We start from the raw sequence: 23,239 nt of genomic DNA, 5'->3' as shown, positions 1-23,239 counted from the left end.
GTGGTCGCCCCAATCATCTTTAACATCTTTCTGGCCACGCCATACTGGCCAACCATCCGAGAACCCAACTTGATCGGAAACTTTGCCTAGTTGCTCACAAAGAACCCCCCCTGGTGATGTGCAGCCACCTTAACGTGGCACGGACAGAAGTACCGCAACTAACGACAACGACTTTGAAACGGGTTCCCGTGCGGCCACAAAGTGCAGCGGAAACAGAAAGCTACGCACGAACGTCTTCCTGCTCGGTTTCATGAGAGACTGGGCCATTTTTTACCATGTTAGCAAAGGAAAATTGAATAAAACTATGATTTAAATTTGAATTAGATCTGCATTGCTTGTTTTTTTTTCTTTCTGATAAAAAAAATATCTGAAATTAGACCATATTAGTACAAGAAGGTTCTTTTAATGTTTACTACAACAAACATGTAGAAATCATCAATTGATTCATTTAGCTTTTACGTGTGAAGCACGTAGAAACGACGTGAAATGATCTGGCCAAGCAAATTCCGTTTCTACTAGGGCCGCCTCGTAGAAGTTACGTGAAAACTTTAGTGGAAAAATATCACATAGCTTTTCACGTAGCTTCAACGTGAATATTTTTTTGAGTGAAAGATATCAGCATGTGTAGTGCACTATTCTAAACAACTTGTAGAAGGAATTTTGTCAAAATATTGATAGGGGCGCAAATTTTATATCTTTGAACGAAAAATCATGGCAATGATAGAAGTCTTCACGAATTTGATTTTTTTTTTTCAAATGACAATTGGGTACTAAAACCCTATGTAAATTTTTATGTACAACGGTAAAAAACACGATTAAAAACCATTTCTGATCACTTTTTTTTTATTTTTATGCAAAAAAAGTAATTGACAAGACAACATTTTTTCGATGGATCAACTATGGTCCCCTTGGAACGAGCTGTCAAGTAGGACCTTTTCTGTCAAGAAGGACCGCGAGGTTAATTTTTCAAAATTGATTTTAAAATCCATTTTAAACTTATTGTGGTCGTACAAAGGGTTATTTTACTCAGAAAAATAAGCTTTATCGTTGTAAAGAATAATATCAGCAATCTAAGCTTCATTTTAGGACCCAATTCTGGAGTTTTTTTAAAAAATAAATCAAATTTTCCAATCATAATAAACAATACACTCAACCCCCGGTGGTTGGTCACTTTTTCGTTTGACACTTTTTTAGTTTGTACCCCGTTGGTTGGTCAAAGTCAAACTAAAAAGTGGCGAACTGTCACTTTTTACACGGCGCTCACGCACACTATCAAAACAAACGTTTGGTAGTGTGTGTGAACTCCGTGTAAAAGGGGTGTCAAACTAAAAAGTGACCCCGTTCGTTTGACAACAGTTGGTGTCAAACCATCGGGGTTTGAGTGTAAATCAAATTTTCAGTTTTTGCTTTTTGGTTGTTTTAAAACCCCCTTGAGTCAGGGGTATTAAAAACACCCAAAAAGCAAAAACTGTAAATTTTGTTTATTCGACCTTTTCAAAAAAAAAAAACTCCAGAATTAAATTTGCTTATTGATTTAAAAAAATTAATTTCAACCTCGATTTCAACTAATTTGAAAGCTCAGTTTAATATGATTCTGATGAAACATGAGTAAAAATAACACATAAATGTGTGTTACTTCGGCTCAGAGTGTACCGCTACCAACCGCACGAAACCAAAAGATCGCAAAGTGACGTCCCAAAAAGTTGTTTTGTCATTGCTCGTGAGTCGCCGAAAAAGTTGCATTGTCCGCACGAATTTGAGGCCAAAACCCCGCCGGAATCTGTGAGAACCTGTTCCGACCGACCGAGGAAACTAACCCGCAACCAGGATGCCGTCGGAAACGAGCGTCACCAAGGTGATTGTGCACCCGCTGGTGCTGCTGAGCGTGGTGGACCACTTTAACCGGATGGGCAAGATCGGGAACCAGAAGCGCGTCGTCGGAGTGCTGCTCGGCTGCTGGAGGGCCAAGGGCGTGCTGGACGTGTCGAACAGCTTTGCCGGTAGGTTGTTGGGGTTGGTTTTGGAAGGTTGTAATGTTTGTTGAAACGAGGGCTAAAAATGCATCAAGTGCCCAGCGGTGTTGAGCTTGCTGTGGGGAAGTTGGGTGATAACCCCGAGCAGAAAAAGTTTGAAACGAAAATTTCTCATTGCAGTTCCGTTCGACGAGGACGACAAGGACAAATCGGTGTGGTTCCTGGACCACGACTACCTGGAAAACATGTACGGCATGTTCAAGAAGGTGAACGCCCGCGAGCGCGTCGTCGGCTGGTACCACACGGGCCCGAAGCTGTGCCAGAACGACATCGCCATCAACGAGCTGATCCGGCGCTACTGCCCCAACTCGGTGCTCGTCATAATCGACGCCAAGCCGAAGGATCTGGGTCTGCCGACGGAGGCGTACATCGCGGTGGAGGAGGTGCATGACGACGGCAGTCCCACGTCCAAGACCTTTGAGCACGTACCGAGCGAGATTGGCGCGGAGGAAGCGGAAGAGGTGGGCGTGGAGCACCTGCTGCGGGACATTAAGGACACGACGGTCGGAAGTTTGTCGCAGAAGATCACCAACCAGCTGCTCGGGCTGAAGGGACTGAACTCACAGCTGCGCGAAATCAAGAACTACCTGCTGAAGGTCGGCAACGGGCAGCTGCCGGTGAACCACCAGATCGTGTACCAGCTGCAGGACATCCTGAACCTGCTGCCGGACATTGCCCAGGAGAACTTTACCGACACGCTGTACGTGAAGACGAACGACCAGATGTTGGTGGTTTATCTGGCCTCGCTGGTGCGGTCCATCATCGCGTTGCACAACCTGATCAACAACAAGCTCACGAATCGGGACGCGGAAGAGGGCAAAAAGGGCGACGACGGAAAGGACAAGAAGAAGGAGGGAAAGGACGGCGAGAAGGAGGACAAGGATAAGAAAAAGGACGACAAGAAGGAGGAGAAAGAGAAGAAGTAGAGAGAGAGTGTCTGTGGCTAGAGGAGTTGCTTTTTGGCTGCAAATCAAGTGTAACGTTTATTAATTACATACGAATCGTATAAATACTAATACTAATTCTCAAATCTGTCTCACCGGCTTGAAATGCTTGAAAGAAAAAAACATTCCATCTTCCTAAACGCCATTCAAATTGAGCTGCTCGGAGACGGACAGTTCCGGCGCCAGCGAGGACAGCGCCAGGTCGGTCCACTTTTGCTCCTGCTCGGACAGGGTGAGGTGCGAGTCGCCGTTGTCCGCCTCGGGGTCGGGCAGCTTCTCCGAGGGAACCATAATCTGGTCGTTGGGCAGTTCGTCGGTGAGCCTGAGGTGGAACAAGCAAAAGACGTGAAACAAGCAAACGAGGTGAAACAAGCACAAAACACCCACCAGGTATCGTCGATCAGATCGATGAGGTAGCCGTCGGATGGAGGCTGAAAAAAATTGGATTATTTTATTTAGAATTGTCAGTTTGTGGTCACCTCTTTCATTCAAGGCTTTGGAGCCCTAGGTTCTAATCTAATCTAATCTAGTCAGACCCTAGCGCAGCCAATCTTTCGAAGGGATCCTGGAGAGTGCCTTAGGTTAGATGACGAATAGCACTCTTCTTGTCATTTATTAACATTTGTAGTGCGCCTTTGCATTAGAATGCATTGAAACATCACAAGCGTTAAAGCGGCCAGGCCTACTGCGTAAAGCCGTATCGCAGAGATGACTCGTAATTGGGTTGAGTTTGAGCACTGAGTGTTCGAACAACAACACAATTCTGAATCGACAGGGAAGGAAGAAGCGTGGGGACACTTCACCATACACTCCGAGATTTTTGGTTGTATTCGTTGGGAGCACCATGCTAAGAAGGTTTGGTACTCCGGGACCCTCTGGGATGGGACATTGTATTTCCACAAATGCCCTGGATACTAGTTGCCGTGGTTATAGCGCCACAACTCGCTCTCTGAAACAGTATTTCTAATTCCAGTCCAAGTTCACCAAGTCGTCATGGCCTAGTGGTTAGCGATTTTGCTTACCATTCCAAAGGACAGGGGATCGAACCTGTATTTAATTATATTAAATTTAATTAAATACTCTGATATCATTAACTTTTTTGAAACTTTGAAATTTAATTAGTCATTGCAAAATTCTTAAAGTTTTATTTCCTTAACACAAAAATATACGTGGTGATTATTGCATTCGATCGTAATATTTCGATCGTAATTTCTCGACTCACGATCGAGATTTCTCGATCATAATATTACGATCGTAATTTGTCGATGGTAAGTCGTAATTTGTCGATAGTAGATTGAGATCATTCGATCGTAATTTCTCGATCTACCATTGACAAATTACGACTGACGATCGAGAAAATCTCGATATGGGTTCGAAGCTCGTTTTCAAAACATTTAAAAATTCATGATTTTCAAAAATTTAATTTTTTTTTAAATTTTAAAAAATTTAAAATTTTCAATTTTATTTTAGTGCGGCGGTGCAGTTTTTGCAACACACGGCCAGCTTTGCTGATGTGGGCTTTTGGGTTTCCCCTGGGGACATTGAGTCTTACCAGGGAATTGATTGATTATTAAGTGCTAGGCCGCGGTAGTGGTAACATCGATGTCATTAATTATTTAGAAACATAATATAGTTGTTAGAGATAAACTTTGATCTTTAAATTACTTTAATATCACATCATATGCGCCAATCCTTACCGCTCGGCGGCGCATGTGGTGATTATACTCGTCGGTTGACACCCAGGCGAGGAACATCCCGGAAGGAGCCCAACTACATCCGTAGTGCTGTTTGGACAAAACAGCATGGCTCTGGTTCCTTGCAAGTGTCCTATTTTCTTACCTCCACGTTGGCTTGGTTTAGTCATCATGATGGCAAGGTGTAACCTAGCTGGTGGCCTGTGGAAACGACTCGTAAACCTTTGACCAGCGAGGGTCAGAGTGGAGACGGCTAGAAGAAAGGGGCGCGTCAATGTGGGAAAGGGAAGTAATTTGTGATTGTAGACGGTATTGTTTTGATTCGCAGTGTGGATGTACCTGAGCATCGCAGAACGGGGTTTCTCTTCTTTCCATTTCAGCTAACAGCTATCTTCTGTTTATTTTGTTTCACTGATTTTCTAAAACGGCTTCTGTTTACTATCCTCCATTTGATTTCGATTTTACTTATTTGATTCTCTTATTTCTCAACGCTTTTCCACTCTATTTTACCAATTGATGATTAACTATCGTTAATTTCTTTATCTACTTCATAAATTACTATCTTTCTTTCACTATTGATTCTTTACATAGTATATTTCCTTCACTGTCCATTGTTTTGAAACTTCACCTTTTTCTTAAGCAAGTGAGGTTCGAGCCCTTACTCAATTTATGGAATGATTAAAGAAAAACTTTTCTAAAATGCTTAGGACCAAAATATTGTAACAAAACACCGCGACAAAAGAAATAGCAACATATAAACACGACTCAAAACTAGGAAAGATTTCAGGAGAAAACAATACACAGTAAATAACAATAAGTTTTTGAATTCAAACTAAAAATAAAACAGTTTTTGCTTTAATGAAAGTTGATAGGCGCACTATAAATGGTTAGGCGCTTATACTTACATCAAACCCTACGTAATGTACCACTCCCGGCCGAGTTAAAATGCGTAACCGGAAAAGAAGGTGTGCATGCCTGGCACGAACACTCAAAGCGTGTTCTAGCGTGCTGCTCGTACTGACTCAGAGCAAGGGTGAGATGTAGGTGTAAGGGCAGTGCGTGTTCGTCGGGAACCTGGTGCATAAGATCGGTCAAGGCCCGTTCTTACACTGAAAATTGCGAATTGCGAATTTTTGAAATTTATGAAGCTTTTGATTTTTTTTTTGATTTTTTAATTTTGTTATTTTTTTACATTAAAAATATTGAACTCAGAATATTTTTAAAAAAATCCGTTTGAACAAAAAAATATTTAAAAAAATATCCAAAAAAATGGTATTACAAATTAAGATCGTAATTTCTCGATCCACGATCGAGATTTCTCAACAGTAAAATTACGATCGTAATTTCTCGATGGTAAGTCGTAATTTGTCGATGGTAGATCGAGATTTGTCGATGGTAAGTCGTAATCTTACTATCGAGAAATCTCGATCGTGAGTCGAGAAATTACGATCGTAATATTACGATCGAATGCAATAATCACCACGATAAAAAATAAATAATGAGGCATGATCAAATTAATTAAACCGAAATTTGGATGCAAATCTTCTTTTAAAAAAACTTTTAGCGTTGTTGTGCACCTTTGCTCAAATATTTTAAATTTATTCTATAAATACAAACATTTAAACAGTGTAGAGAAATATACATTGAATAGTTTTCAATTCGTTATTCCTTGAATTTCAAAGTTTATGAAAAATTCCAGGGTGGCCACTCAAGTCGGGAAAAAGTCGGGAATTCGCTTAAGTTCGCCAAAAATCGGGAAAAAGTCGGGAATTTATGATTTTTTGTCAAGAAGTCGGGAAAAGTCGGGAATTCTGAGCATACTTGTTTGAAAATTATTTGTTAACTCTTGAATAATTTTGTAATATTTTGTACAATTTTCAAAATGAATTCACTTTTTTCTGTTTTAGTAACTTACATTAAATTTAAGGTTCTTTTCACTATTTCAATATATTTGAGTATGGAAAAGCTGTTTAAGACATTCAAAATCTTTCTGAATATTGGAGTCTTTTACACCGATTTTCATAATATTTTTATGAATCAAATGATCGCTATTAATTTTTGTTCATCAAACAAGAGGTAAAGTTAATGAAACACTAATTTAAAAATAGAGCCTAATTTCCAGCTGTGAATTATGATTCTATTTCCTTTTGTCACATAATTGAATATTTGGAAACAGATTCTAACTTGAGTTCGGCAATGGATTTTTTTTTAAATATTTTTAATTGTTTAACTAAATTCATTTAGGCCGTTGCAAATATTTTCCAAAATTTATGTTGCCCCCCTTCAAAATTGGTCTAAAAAATCGAGGGGCAAAAAAATACAAAAAACTTCAAAATAGAAGTCTAATCAACTGAAAACAATCTTAAATGCATTTTTCTGCATTGATAGGGGCAGGGGGAGGCAGAATGGCCCGCCTAAGTAAAATGCTCCAAAAACCATAGAAAAACATACAATTTTATGAATTCAGTGTAGTAGGCTTATGCTTTGGGATGTTCCCTTCAGTGTTGTATACTTGGTTGATGAAAATTTTTTGCTTAAAACTATTTTTTAGGCAATTTAAAAAAAATGTTTTTCGACTACTTTTCCAGGGTGCGGGGCAGAATGGGCCACCCTGCGGGGCAGAATGGGCCATTTTAGAAAACAAGCCATTTTGTCTAATTAAACTTTGAAGGGAGATGATAAATGATTAAAGGGACCTTTCTAACATAGTTTCCATGAAGTTAGGCCACTTTTATGAAAAAAGTCACTTACCAAAACAAACATTTTTGAAAATAGTTTTAATATGCTCAAACACTATTTTTACAAATAAGCATAAAAACAACTAAAAAATCAACTAATGTCGCATTAAACGTGATTTGTGAATCTACCAGGAGCGACATAATCCATTTAACCAAAATTTCATAACTTTTGATTGTTTTTATAAGGCAGGAAAAGGGTGGTCTATTCTGCCCCCAAGTGGATTTTAATTTAACACTTCCACCACCAAACCTCTAAATTGATTTGAGGTTCCGTTGTTGTTTGATTACCTTCGTAATAGCTCCTGGTAACATTATAAACATTGAACAATCTTTTTCTAACAATCTAACTTTCGAGAAAGCTTATTTAAGAAACTTATTTAAGCATGTGGCTTGTTTAAAAATGTTTTGAAGTTTTATGAAATTCCAATGTACAGCAGCGCAATTTTTTTTTCGCAAAAATCAAATTTTCGTAAATATTTAAATATTTTGGAAAACAATGATGGCAAAACAACTGGACAATACACCTGTTCTGCATGCATTTGCATTGCATTTTATGCATTTTAAAACATTTTTTCCATGAAAATGTTGAAAACATGGCTCGAAATTTCAATTGTTTATACTTTTTTATTGTTTTACCACCCATCGATAAAAAATTGCATCGACCTACATAAGTAATTTAAACTATTGTTCGAGCCTGAATCTGTCAGCTCGAAGAAATTTTTGGTTTTGATTTGGCAGCACTGCGCTTGCTGCGACCAAACGAGAAAGAAAGTGGCAACCCAGCTGGCGTCGTTGCCAACAACAAAGAGAGCGCGCGCAACGAGCTGCGCGAGAAATCAAGCGTGTCAAAGCTGGCAACAACGCGCCGTTGACGACGGCTCGACAACGACATGAGAGAGAGGGAGACCAAACGATGCACGACGAAGGTGATGCGAGAGGATTTGGCGCGCAACGAAGAGCAGCGAGCAGAAGTGAGCGCGTCGAGACAAGTTCATCGCAAGCAGCCGAACCGGTCGGACGTAAAGTCACCTCGTCGCGATCGTCGGAAGAAACAGCTAGAATTCTTTAAATTAGTTTAGTAAAATAGATTATTAAGAGAAACTTCTAGTGTTTTTGCTTGTTTGCGAAATTTCCGACCCTCCCGAACTGGTTCCCCAAGTCCGCCGGAAGTTTAAGTGCAATAAAAATACAGTCCGCTCCGAACATGGTCCAAACGAGCCAGATCTGGTGAACCGGGAGTGTGGAGACAGTGCAAGGCGGAGGGTCGTTTTTATCGCGGCAAGTGGGCACAAGGCCCAGAGTGGAAAAAGACGCCGCGAAGAAAGTGGAAAAGGACGCCATCTTGGCTGAAAAAATGAGCCTGTGAAAAAAGACGCCATTTTGGAAAAAAGTGCCCAGCGCAAAAGTGCGACGCCATTTTGGAAACGTCCAGAATGCGTCCGAAGAAAGAGTGAAAAAGTGCTAAGCGACGCCATCTTGTATGCGTCCAGAATCTTCTCAAGCCGGAAGTAATTCCGGACAGAAGAATCGAGAAGTGATGTTCGGGCCAAGAGGACACAAAGTTCCCCCAAGTACCGCGATTACAGACTTGGCTGTTTCCGTGCTTGGTTCGGACACTGGGTCCGATCGTTGGTGTTCCTCTTGTGCCGGAAACTGCCCTAAGGTGCCTGCAGCAACTCCCGGGAGCGGCGCTGAGCAAGGACGCGACGACTCCAGAGAAGAAGAAGCGGAAGTTGCAGGCAGAGAAGGAAGGAGCTTTCGGGAAGTGGTCCTGGAAGTGAACACCGAGAAGAGGAGCGAATACCTTCTGCGAACTTGGTCCGGAAGTGAAGACGCTCGAAGTGAGAAGGCTTTCGCGAAACTGGTTCCGGAAGAAAACGCGAAGAAGTGGTTCCGGAAAAGGTGCGCAGAACGTTTTGGAAAGTGGTTCCGGAAGATCGGCGCAGAGTGCAAGTAAGCGGGTAGAAGAACCCCAAAGTGAAGGCGAACGGTTCCAGCAGCCGTTCCGAGCTCAGTGCCCTGCCACTGTAGCATCGGTGGTCAAAGTGCTTCGCCCGAGGAAGCCACCAAAGAAGCTGAAGAACTCGGAGAAGGCAGCCACACCGAATAAGACACCGGAGTAAGATCGGCAAGAAGCCCGGTCACAAAGAGCACTGCGTGATCCCCAGAGGAGCAGCAAGTGAAAATGAGATGGAGCGGTTCCACGAAGTCGTCCACCAGCGTGAGCTGGCTCAAGGTAAGCTCGTATCTATTCTTGACAGCTTGAGAGATGCCACGACGCTCACATGGGCAGCGTTGAAGACGTACCAGACGGAGGTAGAAGCCGCGTACGACGCGTACCACACGGCGTACGGGCAAATCCTTGGCATGGTTCCGTCAACCTCACGGGACGAGCATGATGAGCTTTACGACGCCTTCGATGACCTGCACACGGAGGTCCTAACGGTCATCGAAGCAGGGTTGCTTGAAGTGAGCCAGTCCACACGAAGGAGAAACGCGTACACGCTTAGTGTAACACAACGACTGGACGAGAAAACGAACCTAACAACCACAAAGATCGTCGGATGCACCAACGTGATGGCCATCGACGAAACCCCGAAGAGTTCCTGGAAGCAGCTGGAAGAGCTGCTGGACAGTGATCAACCGGAGTTTACCATCCAGCATGGTGAACGGTCCGAGAACGCCAAGGCTGAGCAGCCCAAGGTCATCGAGACGAACAAGATAGCTGACGTGGAGGACACGTCACAACCTGCCAAGGAGCCACCCGGACAAACCGTAACGGACAACCCGGGTCAGCAGCAAATGGCCATGACCGCCGGAAGAGAGCCGGCACAGACGTGCGACGTGTGCGGACTAGGCCAGCACAAGAGCTGGAAGTGTCCGCAGTTCCTAGCGATGACAGCCCCCCAGCGGCTGATCAAGACAAAGGAGAAGCAACTCTGCTTCAATTGCCTCCGGACGGGACATACCTCGGCGCAGTGTGTGTCCACCGGAGCGTGCGCGACGTGCGAGGAGCGGCACCACACCCTGCTGCACGCCGAGTACCGGAGAAACCCAAAGCAACCGACAAAACAAACGAAGGTGGAGCAACCTGTTGCTCTACAACAAGCCGACACGAGTCCAGTGACGCCAGAAGCCAGCTCCTCTGGACAAGGACAACTAGCGCCCGACGCGCTGTCAGCCGTCGCGGACTCTCGGAATAAACCCTGCAGCCCACACCCCTGCAGTTGTTTATTAATAACTACACAACATGAACTGGACAGACACCACGCGAACGAGTTGGCTGACATCGAAGAGCAGTCACGTTCCAACACCATGGCGATTCCTGCTGGAGTTCAACTCGCCGTCAGAGTCAACTTGGTGGCTCTGCGCGAGACGAGCTTCAGCCAGGTCTTGGACGGCACGATTGGAAGTGGCGCAGCACACGAAGAAGCGGTCCTGATTCAAGGCACGGAGTTTGAGGATCGACCCAACTTGGAGCAGCACACCGAAGCCTGCGCACGAGAAGTTGGTGAAACCTACAAGGAAACAAGTTTAGTGAGTGATCAAACAACACAAGGAAGGTTTTACCTGCTGTTCCAGGCGATGCTACAAACATCGAAGATAACGCTGGCTTTCCAAGCCGAGCGTTTCCAAGGAGGAGAGACAAGGTGCAGCGCCCGGCTGCAATCAACGCTCTTGACGGCGGCGCGTACAAGTACGCCGCACAAGGCTGCTGCAGTTGGCACACAGCTGAGGTTTGATGAGCGTTCAAAGCATCGAGCAACTGCAGCACCAGTGATTATGAAGAAGACGAAGAGTGGCTCTGGAAGAACCCACCCACACCAGCGGTCGGTGTGCGCCGACCCACTGACGAAGAGGACATTTGGAGCCGCTGGAGATGGTCCAGGTGGAAACAGAAAAAGATGCCGGTTTCCGACAATCGGCTTGCAACAGGAGGTACTGAAGATCATCTCTCGAGTCATTCAGTACGAGGAATCTGAAAGGCAGCCCCAGCGACTGCTACGCAACAGGACCTGTAAGTACGACATGAAGCTAAGCATTTTTGGAAACAAGATGAAACAGGTCCGCATCAGGTTGCGGAACCGAAAGCCCCCCGAAGTAATTGATCGGAACTTGCCTGGATCTGGTCAACGAACGGCGATCGGAACTCCGACCAACACTGGACGGCAGAAGTCCGAGATCTGGATCGCTTGGAGAACACTTGCAGTTTTCCGCGGGTGGAGGATGTTCGAGCCTGAATCTGTCAGCTCGAAGAAATTTTTGGTTTTGATTTGGCAGCACTGCGCTTGCTGCGACCAAACGAGAAAGAAAGTGGCAACCCAGCTGGCGTCGTTGCCAACAACAAAGAGAGCGCGCGCAACGAGCTGCGCGAGAAATCAAGCGTGTCAAAGCTGGCAACAACGCGCCGTTGACGACGGCTCGACAACGACATGAGAGAGAGGGAGACCAAACGATGCACGACGAAGGTGATGCGAGAGGATTTGGCGCGCAACGAAGAGCAGCGAGCAGAAGTGAGCGCGTCGAGACAAGTTCATCGCAAGCAGCCGAACCGGTCGGACGTAAAGTCACCTCGTCGCGATCGTCGGAAGAAACAGCTAGAATTCTTTAAATTAGTTTAGTAAAATAGATTATTAAGAGAAACTTCTAGTGTTTTTGCTTGTTTGCGAAATTTCCGACCCTCCCGAACTGGTTCCCCAAGTCCGCCGGAAGTTTAAGTGCAATAAAAATACAGTCCGCTCCGAACAACTGTTTATTTTTTTCAAATGTTGCTCTTGACCTTACTTACCATAGATAAAGCTTGATTTTCAGTTTCGGAATACTTAAATGTCGAATAAAATCCAACATTGAAAAACTTTTTTGACGTTTTGAAAACATAAAGAAAATATTGCAAAAAAAAATCCTAGAAATTTTGAGTTTTTACAATTTGCAAAATTGTTTAAAAAAAATTGTCTTTTCAATCATTTTGCTGTGCATAAAATCATATAAAACTGAATTTTCCTTGAAAAAAATCAGTTAAATGCTGACCACTAGATAAATTAACATTCGATTAAAAAAATCAATGTCAAAAATTTCAAAATTAAAAAGGAAACATGGCAAAAACATGTCTTTCTGTACATTTTTAGACATCAATCTAAGTTTTTTCATTTAGACATTTCACATTTTTACATTGGTTTCTTCTTATGTCAAACATCCATGAGCTCATAATGTGCTTCATAAACCAAAAAAATAAAAAATAAAAATGATGCTTTTCGATAATAGTGTCGAAAAGTTCAACTTTTTTTTCAGCACTCATTTCAGTGCCGAAAAGTAGAACTTTTCTGCCCTGGTTTTTAAAGGTTTTAATTTCCATTCTATTATTTTTGGTGAGGGAAAAGTAGGCCGTTTCGTTGCTCGAGAATGTCAGGAAAAGTAAATAGTTTCCAACGCAAAAATGTTTATATAGAAATGATACGAAATTCATAACGAATGTTTGAATTTGAAAAAAAAATCATTTTTAAAAAATATAAAGGCTAAATCAAAATAATGAGCTGAATAAGCAAATTTTTTTTCTGAAGTGTCTGTGACTTTGGCAAATTTCAAAAGATGTCCGTTACGTTTCAGCCAGGAGCGAGGCCAGGAGTCAGATTATATTTTTTTCCAAAAATTATGCAATGTTGGAAAATTTTCTCCGTTTTGAATGAAGGTTTGCAAATCGTTTTCCGCAAATTTCTTTTGCCAGGAATGGGCTACGGGGAAGATTTTCAATAGGGTTCACTAGAAGCTCAGACGGATCAAACGCGACCGGAAGTGTCGGAATTCGTTCAGTAATTTCCGAGAAAATGTAGTGACATTTTTTGGCCATTATTCAAGTGAATTTATATGGCATTCCTCATAGAAGCAGAGCTGGTTCCCAGTCACGACGTTCTAGCAGGATTCTAGCAGAGTTCTCACAGAGCTGGATATTCTTACAGCATTCTAGCAAAAATGTTCAACCGTTCTAGCAGGATTCTGGCAGAACCAGCTCTGCTAGAATATTTCGTGACTGGGTTCTGCCGAAATCCGGCTAGAACAGTGGAACATTTCTGCTAGAATGCTGTAAGAATATCCACCTCTGTAAAGCTCAGAATAATCTTGTTCTCAGCTTAAGAACTCTGCTAGAACGTCGTGACCCTCTTAGGTCGTAACTGGGTGCTTGAGACGTGAGATTCAAGTGCCTAAAAACAGTCACGCCAGAAAGCTTGCGATGGTACAAAATATTGGATTGACACCGCAGACAGAGCCCTCAAGATGAAGTTCTGATTTGATACGTTGAAAACTTTAGAAAATTGATTAAATATGCAAAAATCTTACTTCACTATCCATTTCACAGGAAATTTGGTAAAAATTAGCTCCGAAACCGAGAAAATTTAATTCACCAAGCGACTTCAAATCCAATCAAAAACAAACTTTCAAAAGTGACGTTTCTCTCGAAGAACAGAGAGGAGTTGGCTTAACAGGTCGAATGATGATAAATTGCGGTGTAACGTTTGACAAGCCCCGTTGCGTCAAATATTAGAGTTTCATCGACAAGTTCATCCACTGTCAACAAATCAAAAATCGATGAAACAGCTCAAAACATCAACAAACGTGCTCTTACGCACAAGTTTTTTTTTGAAATCGTACATTTAAAACCTATAAATCGCTGTTTAATCCATTTTTTTGATACTTTAACCTACCAAACTATTTTGAAAAGTTGGCGACAAAGTTTTCCTCCCAATCGGGGTCAATTTCTGCCGGATAGCTTTTGTTTCTGTTACAAAACCTCAACCAAAAATGCCGTTCATGAAGGGAAAAGCCCCGGTTCGCCGGTCCATCCAGTATCTGACCGCGGGCCGGTTGGCGCTCAAGGAGAAGATCAAAGTCTTTAGCGTAAACTACAACACGTACGGCGATCACCACGAGGGCGCGAGGTTGGTTCCCAGATCAATGGTGGCCCACGAGAGACCCACCCGGTTTGTTACGTAACTCAATTCCGAATCTTGCTTCTTGCAGGGACTTTGTGTTTTGGAACATTCCCCAGATTCAGTACAAAAATCCGAATGTGCAGGTTGTGACGTTCAAGAACATGACCCCGTCGCCGTTTATTCGGTGCTATTATGGTAAGGGTTTCTTTCAGTAACTGAGATAAATGTAAAGTTTTGAATATTGTTACTTTTGTAGAGAATGGCAAGCAGATTCTCATCGATGTCGACAGCAAAAACCGTGACGAGATCATGCAGCACCTGATACAGGTCGTGGGGAAATCTTTGTATGCATTCAACAGACACAACATTATCAGTTACAACTAAACAATTTTCTTTTTCCACAGCGAAACCCTCAAGGCGGAATCAAAGCTCGCGGAAAAGCAGGACAACCCGGCCAACTTTGGCATCGGTTGCGCCAAGCACTGCATCTGCGAGGTGCCCGGCCAGCTGCCCTGTCCGGGAGTCGTTCCGGTGCCGCAGCACATGCGTGGCAAGTACAAGTTCCAGAAGGAGTAGAAGTTCTTTTCCGTTCTAGATTGATTGAGAGAGTTAAAAAATTCGTTTTAGTTCACGTTGCTTGAGAGTAGTTTGTATTTCCAGCAACCTTAAGTTTGTCTCAGAGTAAAAAAAGTCGTCACACACGCAGATCTTGAAAAGTTGTATAAAACCGCCGGAAAGAAACTCCCCCCGCGCTCACTACTTGAACCGCGTCGACTTGTACGGTCCAGGACGCGACCCTCCCCGACCCGGCCCATGATGCCGATGCTTCATCGAATCCGACCGCTGCTGCTGCTGGTTCGGCGCGTTCTTATTATACTGATATCGCTCGATGATCGGCCTCTCCCCCACCACGCTCTTATTGATGATCAGATCGTCCGACCTGCTCTCCATCATCTTCAGCTTCGCCTCCAACGCTTGAATCTTGGTCTGCTGACTCACAGGTCCCCCGGCGCCCGCCTTCGAGCCCCCAGCCAGCGCCGGAATCTGTATCTTTGGCTTCGCCCGCTCCATCTCGTCCCGGTTGACGTTCTTGGCCCAGCGCACCACCATGTGTTTGTCCCCGATCTGCTTGCCGTTCAGCATCTCCAGCGCCCGTTCCGAGTCCTGCTGCCGGTCGTACGTCACGAAGGCGTACCCCCGCGGATAGCCGGCCATCGGTCCGGACCGGTGGAACAGCATGTCGAACTTCTCAATTTTGCCGCATTTTTGCGCAATTTTCAATAGTTGGTACCGATTGGGGCGGAACGAAAAAAGCGGGAAAAGGCGGTTAATATTCCTCTTCGAGAAGATTTGATAAGGGAGACGAAGAAAAGCAACTTACTCGGTAATGCGACTGTCCAGGTTGCCCAGCCAAAGCCGACGGTCGTCCTGCGCTGGAGGTTGCTGAAGGACAAAGAGTGAAAGTGAGTTACAGTTATTTTGAGTTTGACGATTTTAAGGCGCAATTAGGCGACTTACCTCGGCCATTTTCAGGTTTTTAGTAGATTAATAAATTAGTGAACACAACTAGTTGGTATAAAACGGTATTTTGTACAATTTTCCGAATAAAAAACGGAATTTTCGCAAATTTGATACAAATTTCTGTTGATATGAGTGAAAATTTTCGCGTAAATAATTAACTTTGACAGTTGGACTGACAGTTCATTCTTCGAGTGGGATTCTACTCTTTGGTCGAAATCGGCTACACCGCATTTGAAAAAATCGAGATTTTTACAAGGGGAAAGGCACATTAATTTTGTTGAAGTTCTGAGCAATCGTAAACTCAAAGTAAAAAGACTTGTTGTTCTATTTTGTACCACCCATTTTCCCAACGGGGGTCATCGGGACTTCAGCTGAAATTGTGATAGCAGTTCTTGGTGTATTTGAAATCAGTGCCGAGATCAGTGCACTTTTTTGGTAGGGTCTGCCTAAAACAGCTGTCCCTATTCACCCCATGTTAAAGATAAGTAATGTCTTCCATGTCTCAATTCGTGAAACCTGGAGCAACATTTGAAAGGGGCGGTACGACATTGCTCTTGCGGCCTTTGGTCCCATTTAAACGCGTGTAATGAAAGGCCGTAAGAGCAATGTCGTACCGCCCCTTTCAAATGTTGCTCCAGAAACAATGGTTCAATAATGGTTAGTAAGAAACCCTGAAGTCTGCAAAGATGATAAATAAATTAAATTTTCAGCTAAAACTACCCAAGTAACCATTCAGCACTAAAAGAAATCATAAATGTGCTGTTTGTCAGCATTCTACAGCTAATCAGTGATAACAAAACAGCTCTAAAACAACTGCTGTAGTATTGTCGCTCTCGAACTGAGCGATTTCCACTCTCGCCGCGCTTTTTCTCTCCGCCTTTTTCTGTCAAGCCTAATTCGGTATTACTCGATCAGTACACATCCCAAGTAACCAAACAACACTAAAACAAGTCAGATTGCAGCACTACAAGCGCTTTACCAGCTGTGGGCTACAGCTAAGTTGTTTTGACATCTGCACTAAATGCGCTTTTACAGCTGATATGCAACCGGTTTTGGACTTTATATTTCTGATTTCCAGCTGGCCTCTACTGTTGTTGATCCAACCCTGCCCAAAACGTCAAAAAATTGGGAGAAGCAAAAATGTTGCTCTCTCCCTCTCTTTCATCTCCCCCTCTTCCGATCTATTTTCGTATGCGTTACCGACGAAGCTGAACCACTGGGGAGGAGCCGATTTTTTGTTTGAAATTAAGATGTCGAAGATTCGATGCCAGGAGATGTTGCCGCTGATGAGTGCAAGTTTTTGAGCCTGATCCCGCACGGCCAATGTGGAGATGGTTTAGCATAGCTCGTTTGACACCAACAATTGCTAGTACAAATTGGGAATTTACTGAGGTGGGCATCGAAGACGGCAGATTCCTCCAGTACCGCCGGGAATCGAAAGAGAAAAAAATACTTCAAAGCCAGTTGTCACCTTAGTGGCCGAGAAAATGCAACCTGCAAAAATCTATCCTTTAGAAGAGATCATTTAGTTTTCCACAAAGAAAAGGTGCTCACAAACACCCAAAAAATACAGGTTTTGAACGAAGATGTTGTTCAACAAGTCATTAATATTCTTCTCAAAGAATCAAAACATCGGAAGCATAAACAACCTACGATGAATCTCAGCCATCGACTGATACCCGTTTTCTCCGCTGGTTTGTTTTGGTCGTACTGGTTGAAGGAATGAGCGAGCGAGATATTTTTATATTTGTTTATTTCGTTCTCTCTCCTTCACTCCTCAACAGTGTTGCCAGTAAAATGGGGAAAAATGCAGCAGTGTTGCTAGCAGCAGCATTAAAACTGCTGCATATCAGTTATTACTACAGCAGTTGTTTTAGAGCTGATTTGTTATCATCCTATCCTATCCTCCATCTTGTTTTGATTGACAAAATGTATGTCGATGAATGAGTACAACTTTTTTTGTTTATTTAATATAGAATAAAAATAAAATATGTACTATTTTAACTTGGAGAAACGGAGAACATCATCTAAAGGCTGGTATGCTGATCGGAAGGAACGCAAAACTCCATATAAAAAAACGCCCAAGAAACGGTCAAGGAAAGGGTCACGAAAAGATTTTTCTTAAGCGGTACGCAGCTGAAAAGTAACAGATACGGAAAAATTGCGTTTGACGTTTGTAATATGTTTTAATGAAAAAATCAAAGAATTGTAATTTTCATTTTTGATTGCGACTGATAATTACAAACGTTTTAAATGATTTTGTATTGGATATAATAATATTTAAAATTCTCGCCGAATCTCAAAATGCAAAGTATTGAAATTAAAAGGACAGATTTAGTTTTTTGGTCGAAATGGAGTAAAAAAAATGTCTTTATAGATGTCGGCCATCGTGTCACCAACGATTTATTGCTATACCAACCAGTACTCTGTATTACGAGTCCCCTGCGCTGTCCGATAGATCCACACTCGCGGGACCAAAATGAAGTAAATCAGAGTGAAATAAAACTTGAAAATAATCATACAAATATCTATGTTCTTACTGAAAATACAATAATAATCTGAAATTTTGAAATCCAACCAAACAACAAATTCAAAAACAAACATTTCAGAAATTTCTAAAAAAAATTTTTGAAAAATAATAAAGAAAATTTCAACAAAAATCTGAAATTTGGAAATTAAAAATTAAAGATATGCAGAATTGAAAAATAATTTTAATATTAAAGTTTTTATAAATTCAATAGCTCAAAAATTTTAAAATTCGGAACGAATAAACAAATCGAAATTTCAAAAGTTTTAAAAATCGAAAATATAGAAATTTGTAAATACAAATTTACGAAAGCCTCGAAATTATAGCAATCGCAACCTCTATTTCTTCGAAAATTACAAAAATCTAGCATGAAAATTAAAGAATTTAGGTATTTCAGAATTTGAGAATTTAAGAATTTAAGAATTGAAGAATTGAAGAGATAATTAAATAATGGCATCAGTAGTGCGGTGCCTGTGTGGACGCTCAGTCCTGTTTTTTCGTGTTATTTTCCGTCTCTTTTGTGTCGCTGTTCGAGTGCATGGGGTGATTGGTCATTATAATTAAATAATGGCATCAGTAGTGCGGTGCCTGTGTGGACGCTCAGTCCTGTTTTTTTCGTGTTATTTTCCGTCTCTTTTGTGTCGCTGTTCGAGTGCATGGGGTGATTGGTCATTATAATTAAATAATGGCATCAGTAGTGCGGTGCCTGTGTGGACGCTCAGTCCTGTTTTTTCGTGTTATTTTCCGTCTCTTTTATGTCGCTGTTCGAGTGCATGGGGTGATTGGTCATTATTATTAAATAATGGCATCAGTAGTGCGGTGCCTGTGTGGACGCTCAGTCCTGTTTTTTCGTGTTATTTTCCGTCTCTTTTGTGTCGCTGTTCGAGTGCATGGGGTGATTGGTCATTATAATTAAATAATGGCATCAGTAGTGCGGTGCCTGTGTGGACGCTCAGTCCTGTTTTTTCGTGTTATTTTCCGTCTCTTTTGTGTCGCTGTTCGAGTGCATGGGGTGATTGGTCATTATAATTAAATAATGGCATCAGTAGTGCGGTGCCTGTGTGGACGCTCAGTCCTGTTTTTTTCGTGTTATTTTCCGTCTCTTTTGTGTCGCTGTTCGAGTGCATGGGGTGATTGGTCATTATAATTAAATAATGGCATCAGTAGTGCGGTGCCTGTGTGGACGCTCAGTCCTGTTTTTTCGTGTTATTTTCCGTCTCTTTTATGTCGCTGTTCGAGTGCATGGGGTGATTGGTCATTATAATTAAATAATGGCATCAGTAGTGCGGTGCCTGTGTGGACGCTCAGTCCTGTTTTTTCGTGTTATTTTCCGTCTCTTTTGTGTCGCTGTTCGAGTGCATGGGGTGATTGGTCATTATAATTAAATAATGGCATCAGTAGTGCGGTGCCTGTGTGGACGCTCAGTCCTGTTTTTTCGTGTTATTTTCCGTCTCTTTTGTGTCGCTGTTCGAGTGCATGGGGTGATTGGTCATTATAATTAAATAATGGCATCAGTAGTGCGGTGCCTGTGTGGACGCTCAGTCCTGTTTTTTCGTGTTATTTTCCGTCTCTTTTGTGTCGCTGTTCGAGTGCATGGGGTGATTGGTCATTATAATTAAATAATGGCATCAGTAGTGCGGTGCCTGTGTGGACGCTCAGTCCTGTTTTTTTCGTGTTATTTTCCGTCTCTTTTGTGTCGCTGTTCGAGTGCATGGGGTGATTGGTCATTATAATTAAATAATGGCATCAGTAGTGCGGTGCCTGTGTGGACGCTCAGTCCTGTTTTTTCGTGTTATTTTCCGTCTCTTTTATGTCGCTGTTCGAGTGCATGGGGTGATTGGTCATTATTATTAAATAATGGCATCAGTAGTGCGGTGCCTGTGTGGACGCTCAGTCCTGTTTTTTCGTGTTATTTTCCGTCTCTTTTATGTCGCTGTTCGAGTGCATGGGGTGATTGGTCATTATTATTAAATAATGGCATCAGTAGTGCGGTGCCTGTGTGGACGCTCAGTCCTGTTTTTTCGTGTTATTTTCCGTCTCTTTTATGTCGCTGTTCGAGTGCATGGGGTGATTGGTCATTATAATTAAATAATGGCATCAGTAGTGCGGTGCCTGTGTGGACGCTCAGTCCTGTTTTTTCGTGTTATTTTCCGTCTCTTTTGTGTCGCTGTTCGAGTGCATGGGGTGATTGGTCATTATAATTAAATAATGGCATCAGTAGTGCGGTGCCTGTGTGGACGCTCAGTCCTGTTTTTTCGTGTTATTTTCCGTCTCTTTTGTGTCGCTTTTTTGTACATGGGGTGATTGGATTTCTTCTTCTTCTTTTTTCATTTATTTTTTGTTCGCGTGTTCGTTGGCCGATGAATTTTATTTTTGTTCTCTTTATATAGTTTTCGATAGAAACGATCCGATTTTTGTTTTTTGAGACAAGCAAGTCGTATTGCTGGATTAAGTTTTTCCATATCATCGAGGATCGAAAGGCACGTCGACGGATATGTTTTAAGGCTTATGATATTAAATAACTTTAATGAATGAAGCCCTTCCTACATCACCGTTGATCGGAAGGCACGCCGACGGAGAATTTCTGGAGAATCGCGGTCGAATTAATACTATATTTAAATCCCTAGATAGGTATCTTTCCGCAGCCGGCTGCCTAAGATTTTTAAAATTTCAACCGATAAACAAATTGCTCATGGTCGCATCACCTACCACAGTGAATCCTGACCTCATACCCATCTTACTAACCCCTCAAAACTCATGTGATACTTTGTCGGAGACGCAGTCGATTTGGCGGTCCCATCACTCAAGTATCGGCTAACATTCCCATCCACTTCCCCGTGTCTTACCACTGGTCGTGGCCGGCGTCGGTATTGATCAGCACGATAGGGACCTTTGAAAATTGCGAAGGGGTGATGATTGGTTCCTACTTTTCATCTGTGGTCCACGGAGCAATGTTTGGGGGTCCTGGTCAATAACGAAGTAGCAGCTACGGGTAGACACCAATGCTATGCTATGCTATTTAAGAATTGAAGAATTGAAGAATTGAAGAATTGAAGAATTGAAGAATTGAAGAATTGAAGAATTAAAGAATTGAAGAATTGAAGAATTGAAGAATTGAAGAATTGAAGAATTGAAGAATTTAAGAATTGAAGAATTGAAGAATTGAAGAATTGAAGAATTGAAGAATTGAAGAATTGAAGAATTGAAGAATTGAAGAATTGAAGAATTGAAGAATTGAAGAATTGAAGAATTGAAGAATTGAAGAATTGAAGAATTGAAGAATTGAAGAATTGAAGAATTGAAGAATTGAAGAATTTAAGAATTTAAGAATTTAAGAATTTAAGAATTTAAGAATTTAAGAATTGAAGAATTGAAGAATTGAAGTATTGAAGAATTGAAGAATTGAAGAATTGAAGAATTGAAGAATTGAAGAATTGAAGAATTGAAGAATTGAAGAATTGAAGAATTGAAGAATTGAAGAATTGAAGAATTGAAGAATTGAAGAATTGAAGAATTGAAGAATTGAAGAATTGAAGAATTTAAGAATTTAAGAATTTAAGAATTTAAGAATTTAAGAATTTAAGAATTTAAGAATTTAAGAATTTAAGAATTTAAGAATTTAAGAATTTAAGAATTTAAGAATTTAAGAATTGAAGAATTTAAGAATTTAAGAATTTAAGAATTTAAGAATTTAAGAATTTAAGAATTTAAGAATTTAAGAATTTAAGAATTTAAGAATTTAAGAATTTAAGAATTTAAGAATTTAAGAATTTAAGAATTTAAGAATTTAAGAATTTAAGAATTTAAGAATTTAAGAATTTAAGAATTTAAGAATTTAAGAATTTAAGAATTTAAGAATTTAAGAATTTAAGAATTTAAGAATTTAAGAATTTAAGAATTTAAGAATTTAAGAATTTAAGAATTTAAGAATTTAAGAATTTAAGAATTTAAGAATTTAAGAATTTAAGAATTTAAGAATTTAAGAATTTAAGAATTTAAGAATTTAAGAATTTAAGAATTTAAGAATTTAAGAATTTAAGAATTTAAGAATTTAAGAATTTAAGAATTTAAGAATTTAAGAATTTAAGAATTTAAGAATTTAAGAATTTAAGAATTTGAGAATTTAAGAATTTAAAAATTTAAGAATTCAAAAATTTAAGAATTTAAGAATTTAATAATTTAAGAATTTAAGAATTCAAGAAAATAAATTAAACATTTGTACTCAATTTGTACCAGCCTTATTCAATAATTTCCAAATTTCCTGACTTACTAATTTCCGAATTTCCTAATTTCCGAACATCTTTATTTTCTTATTTCCTTATTTCCTAATTTCCTAATTTCCTAATTTCTTTACTTCCTAATTTCCTGATTTCCTAGTTTCCTAATTTCCTAATTTCCTAACTTCCTAATTTCCTAACTTCCTAATTTCCTAACTTCCTAATTTCCTGATTTCCTGTTTTCCTAATTTCCTAATTTCCTAATTTCCTAATTTCTTAGTTTCCTAATTTCCTAATTTCTTTATTTCCTAATTTCCTAGTTTCCTGATATTCTAATTTCCCATTTGTTTAACTTCCAAACTTCCTCACTTCCTAATATCCTAATTTCCTAATTTAATTTCCTAACTTCCTTACTTCCTAATTTCCTAGTCTCCTAATTTCAAAATTTGCTAATATCATAATTTCCAAATTTCCTAATTCCCTGATTTCCTAATTTCCTAATTTTTTAATTTCCTTATTGCATAATTACATTTTTTTTTATTATAGTTTTTCTAGTTTTAAAATTTAAGAGTTTCTAATTTTCTGTTTGTTTTAAAGAAATGTTCAATTATTGATTTCTTAATTTTGTTTATAATTGTT

At 40.8% G+C, this 23,239-nt stretch overlaps 4 protein-coding genes across 5 annotated transcripts; 2 read left to right on the top strand and 2 right to left on the bottom strand.

Annotated features, from left to right (window-relative positions):
- The first annotated feature begins 1,677 nt into the window (after positions 1-1,677).
- LOC120415301 (26S proteasome non-ATPase regulatory subunit 7) lies at positions 1,678-3,063 on the top strand. The gene is made up of 2 exons (XM_039576773.2): positions 1,678-2,000; positions 2,154-3,063. The coding sequence occupies exons 1-2, from the start codon at positions 1,829-1,831 to the stop codon at positions 2,957-2,959; spliced, it is 978 nt and encodes a 325-aa protein (XP_039432707.1). The 5' UTR covers positions 1,678-1,828; the 3' UTR covers positions 2,960-3,063.
- On the bottom strand, positions 2,982-13,857 carry LOC120415305 (anaphase-promoting complex subunit 13). Its single transcript, XM_039576778.2, has 3 exons — positions 13,743-13,857; positions 3,365-3,408; positions 2,982-3,299 (listed from the first exon to the last, which is right to left on the bottom strand). Exons 1-3 carry the CDS (start codon positions 13,752-13,754, stop codon positions 3,113-3,115), a joined length of 243 nt encoding a protein of 80 aa, XP_039432712.1. The 5' UTR covers positions 13,755-13,857; the 3' UTR covers positions 2,982-3,112.
- A 152-nt stretch (positions 13,858-14,009) lies between these two features.
- Positions 14,010-15,040, top strand: LOC120415304 (probable 28S ribosomal protein S25, mitochondrial). Its single transcript, XM_039576777.2, has 4 exons — positions 14,010-14,341; positions 14,424-14,530; positions 14,592-14,679; positions 14,740-15,040. Exons 1-4 carry the CDS (start codon positions 14,205-14,207, stop codon positions 14,909-14,911), a joined length of 504 nt encoding a protein of 167 aa, XP_039432711.1. The 5' UTR covers positions 14,010-14,204; the 3' UTR covers positions 14,912-15,040.
- On the bottom strand, positions 14,969-16,021 carry LOC120415302 (probable RNA-binding protein 18). 2 transcript variants are annotated; one of them, XM_039576776.2, is made up of 3 exons: positions 15,854-16,021; positions 15,717-15,778; positions 14,969-15,583 (listed from the first exon to the last, which is right to left on the bottom strand). In XM_039576776.2, the coding sequence occupies exon 3, from the start codon at positions 15,572-15,574 to the stop codon at positions 15,092-15,094; it is 483 nt and encodes a 160-aa protein (XP_039432710.1). In that variant the 5' UTR covers positions 15,575-15,583; positions 15,717-15,778; positions 15,854-16,021; the 3' UTR covers positions 14,969-15,091. The 2 variants fall into 2 exon arrangements, with proteins under 2 accessions (XP_039432710.1, XP_039432709.1); XM_039576775.2 differs by having other exon boundaries at positions 14,969-15,580.
- Between the last annotated feature and the right edge of the window lie 7,218 nt (positions 16,022-23,239).

Source organism: Culex pipiens, chromosome 2 (assembly GCF_016801865.2).
Source record: "Culex pipiens pallens isolate TS chromosome 2, TS_CPP_V2, whole genome shotgun sequence".
In the NCBI taxonomy this organism is placed as follows: Eukaryota; Metazoa; Arthropoda; class Insecta; order Diptera; family Culicidae; genus Culex; species Culex pipiens.
Note: the sequence above shows the minus strand (reverse complement) of the source record. Positions and strands in the feature narration are given on the sequence as shown.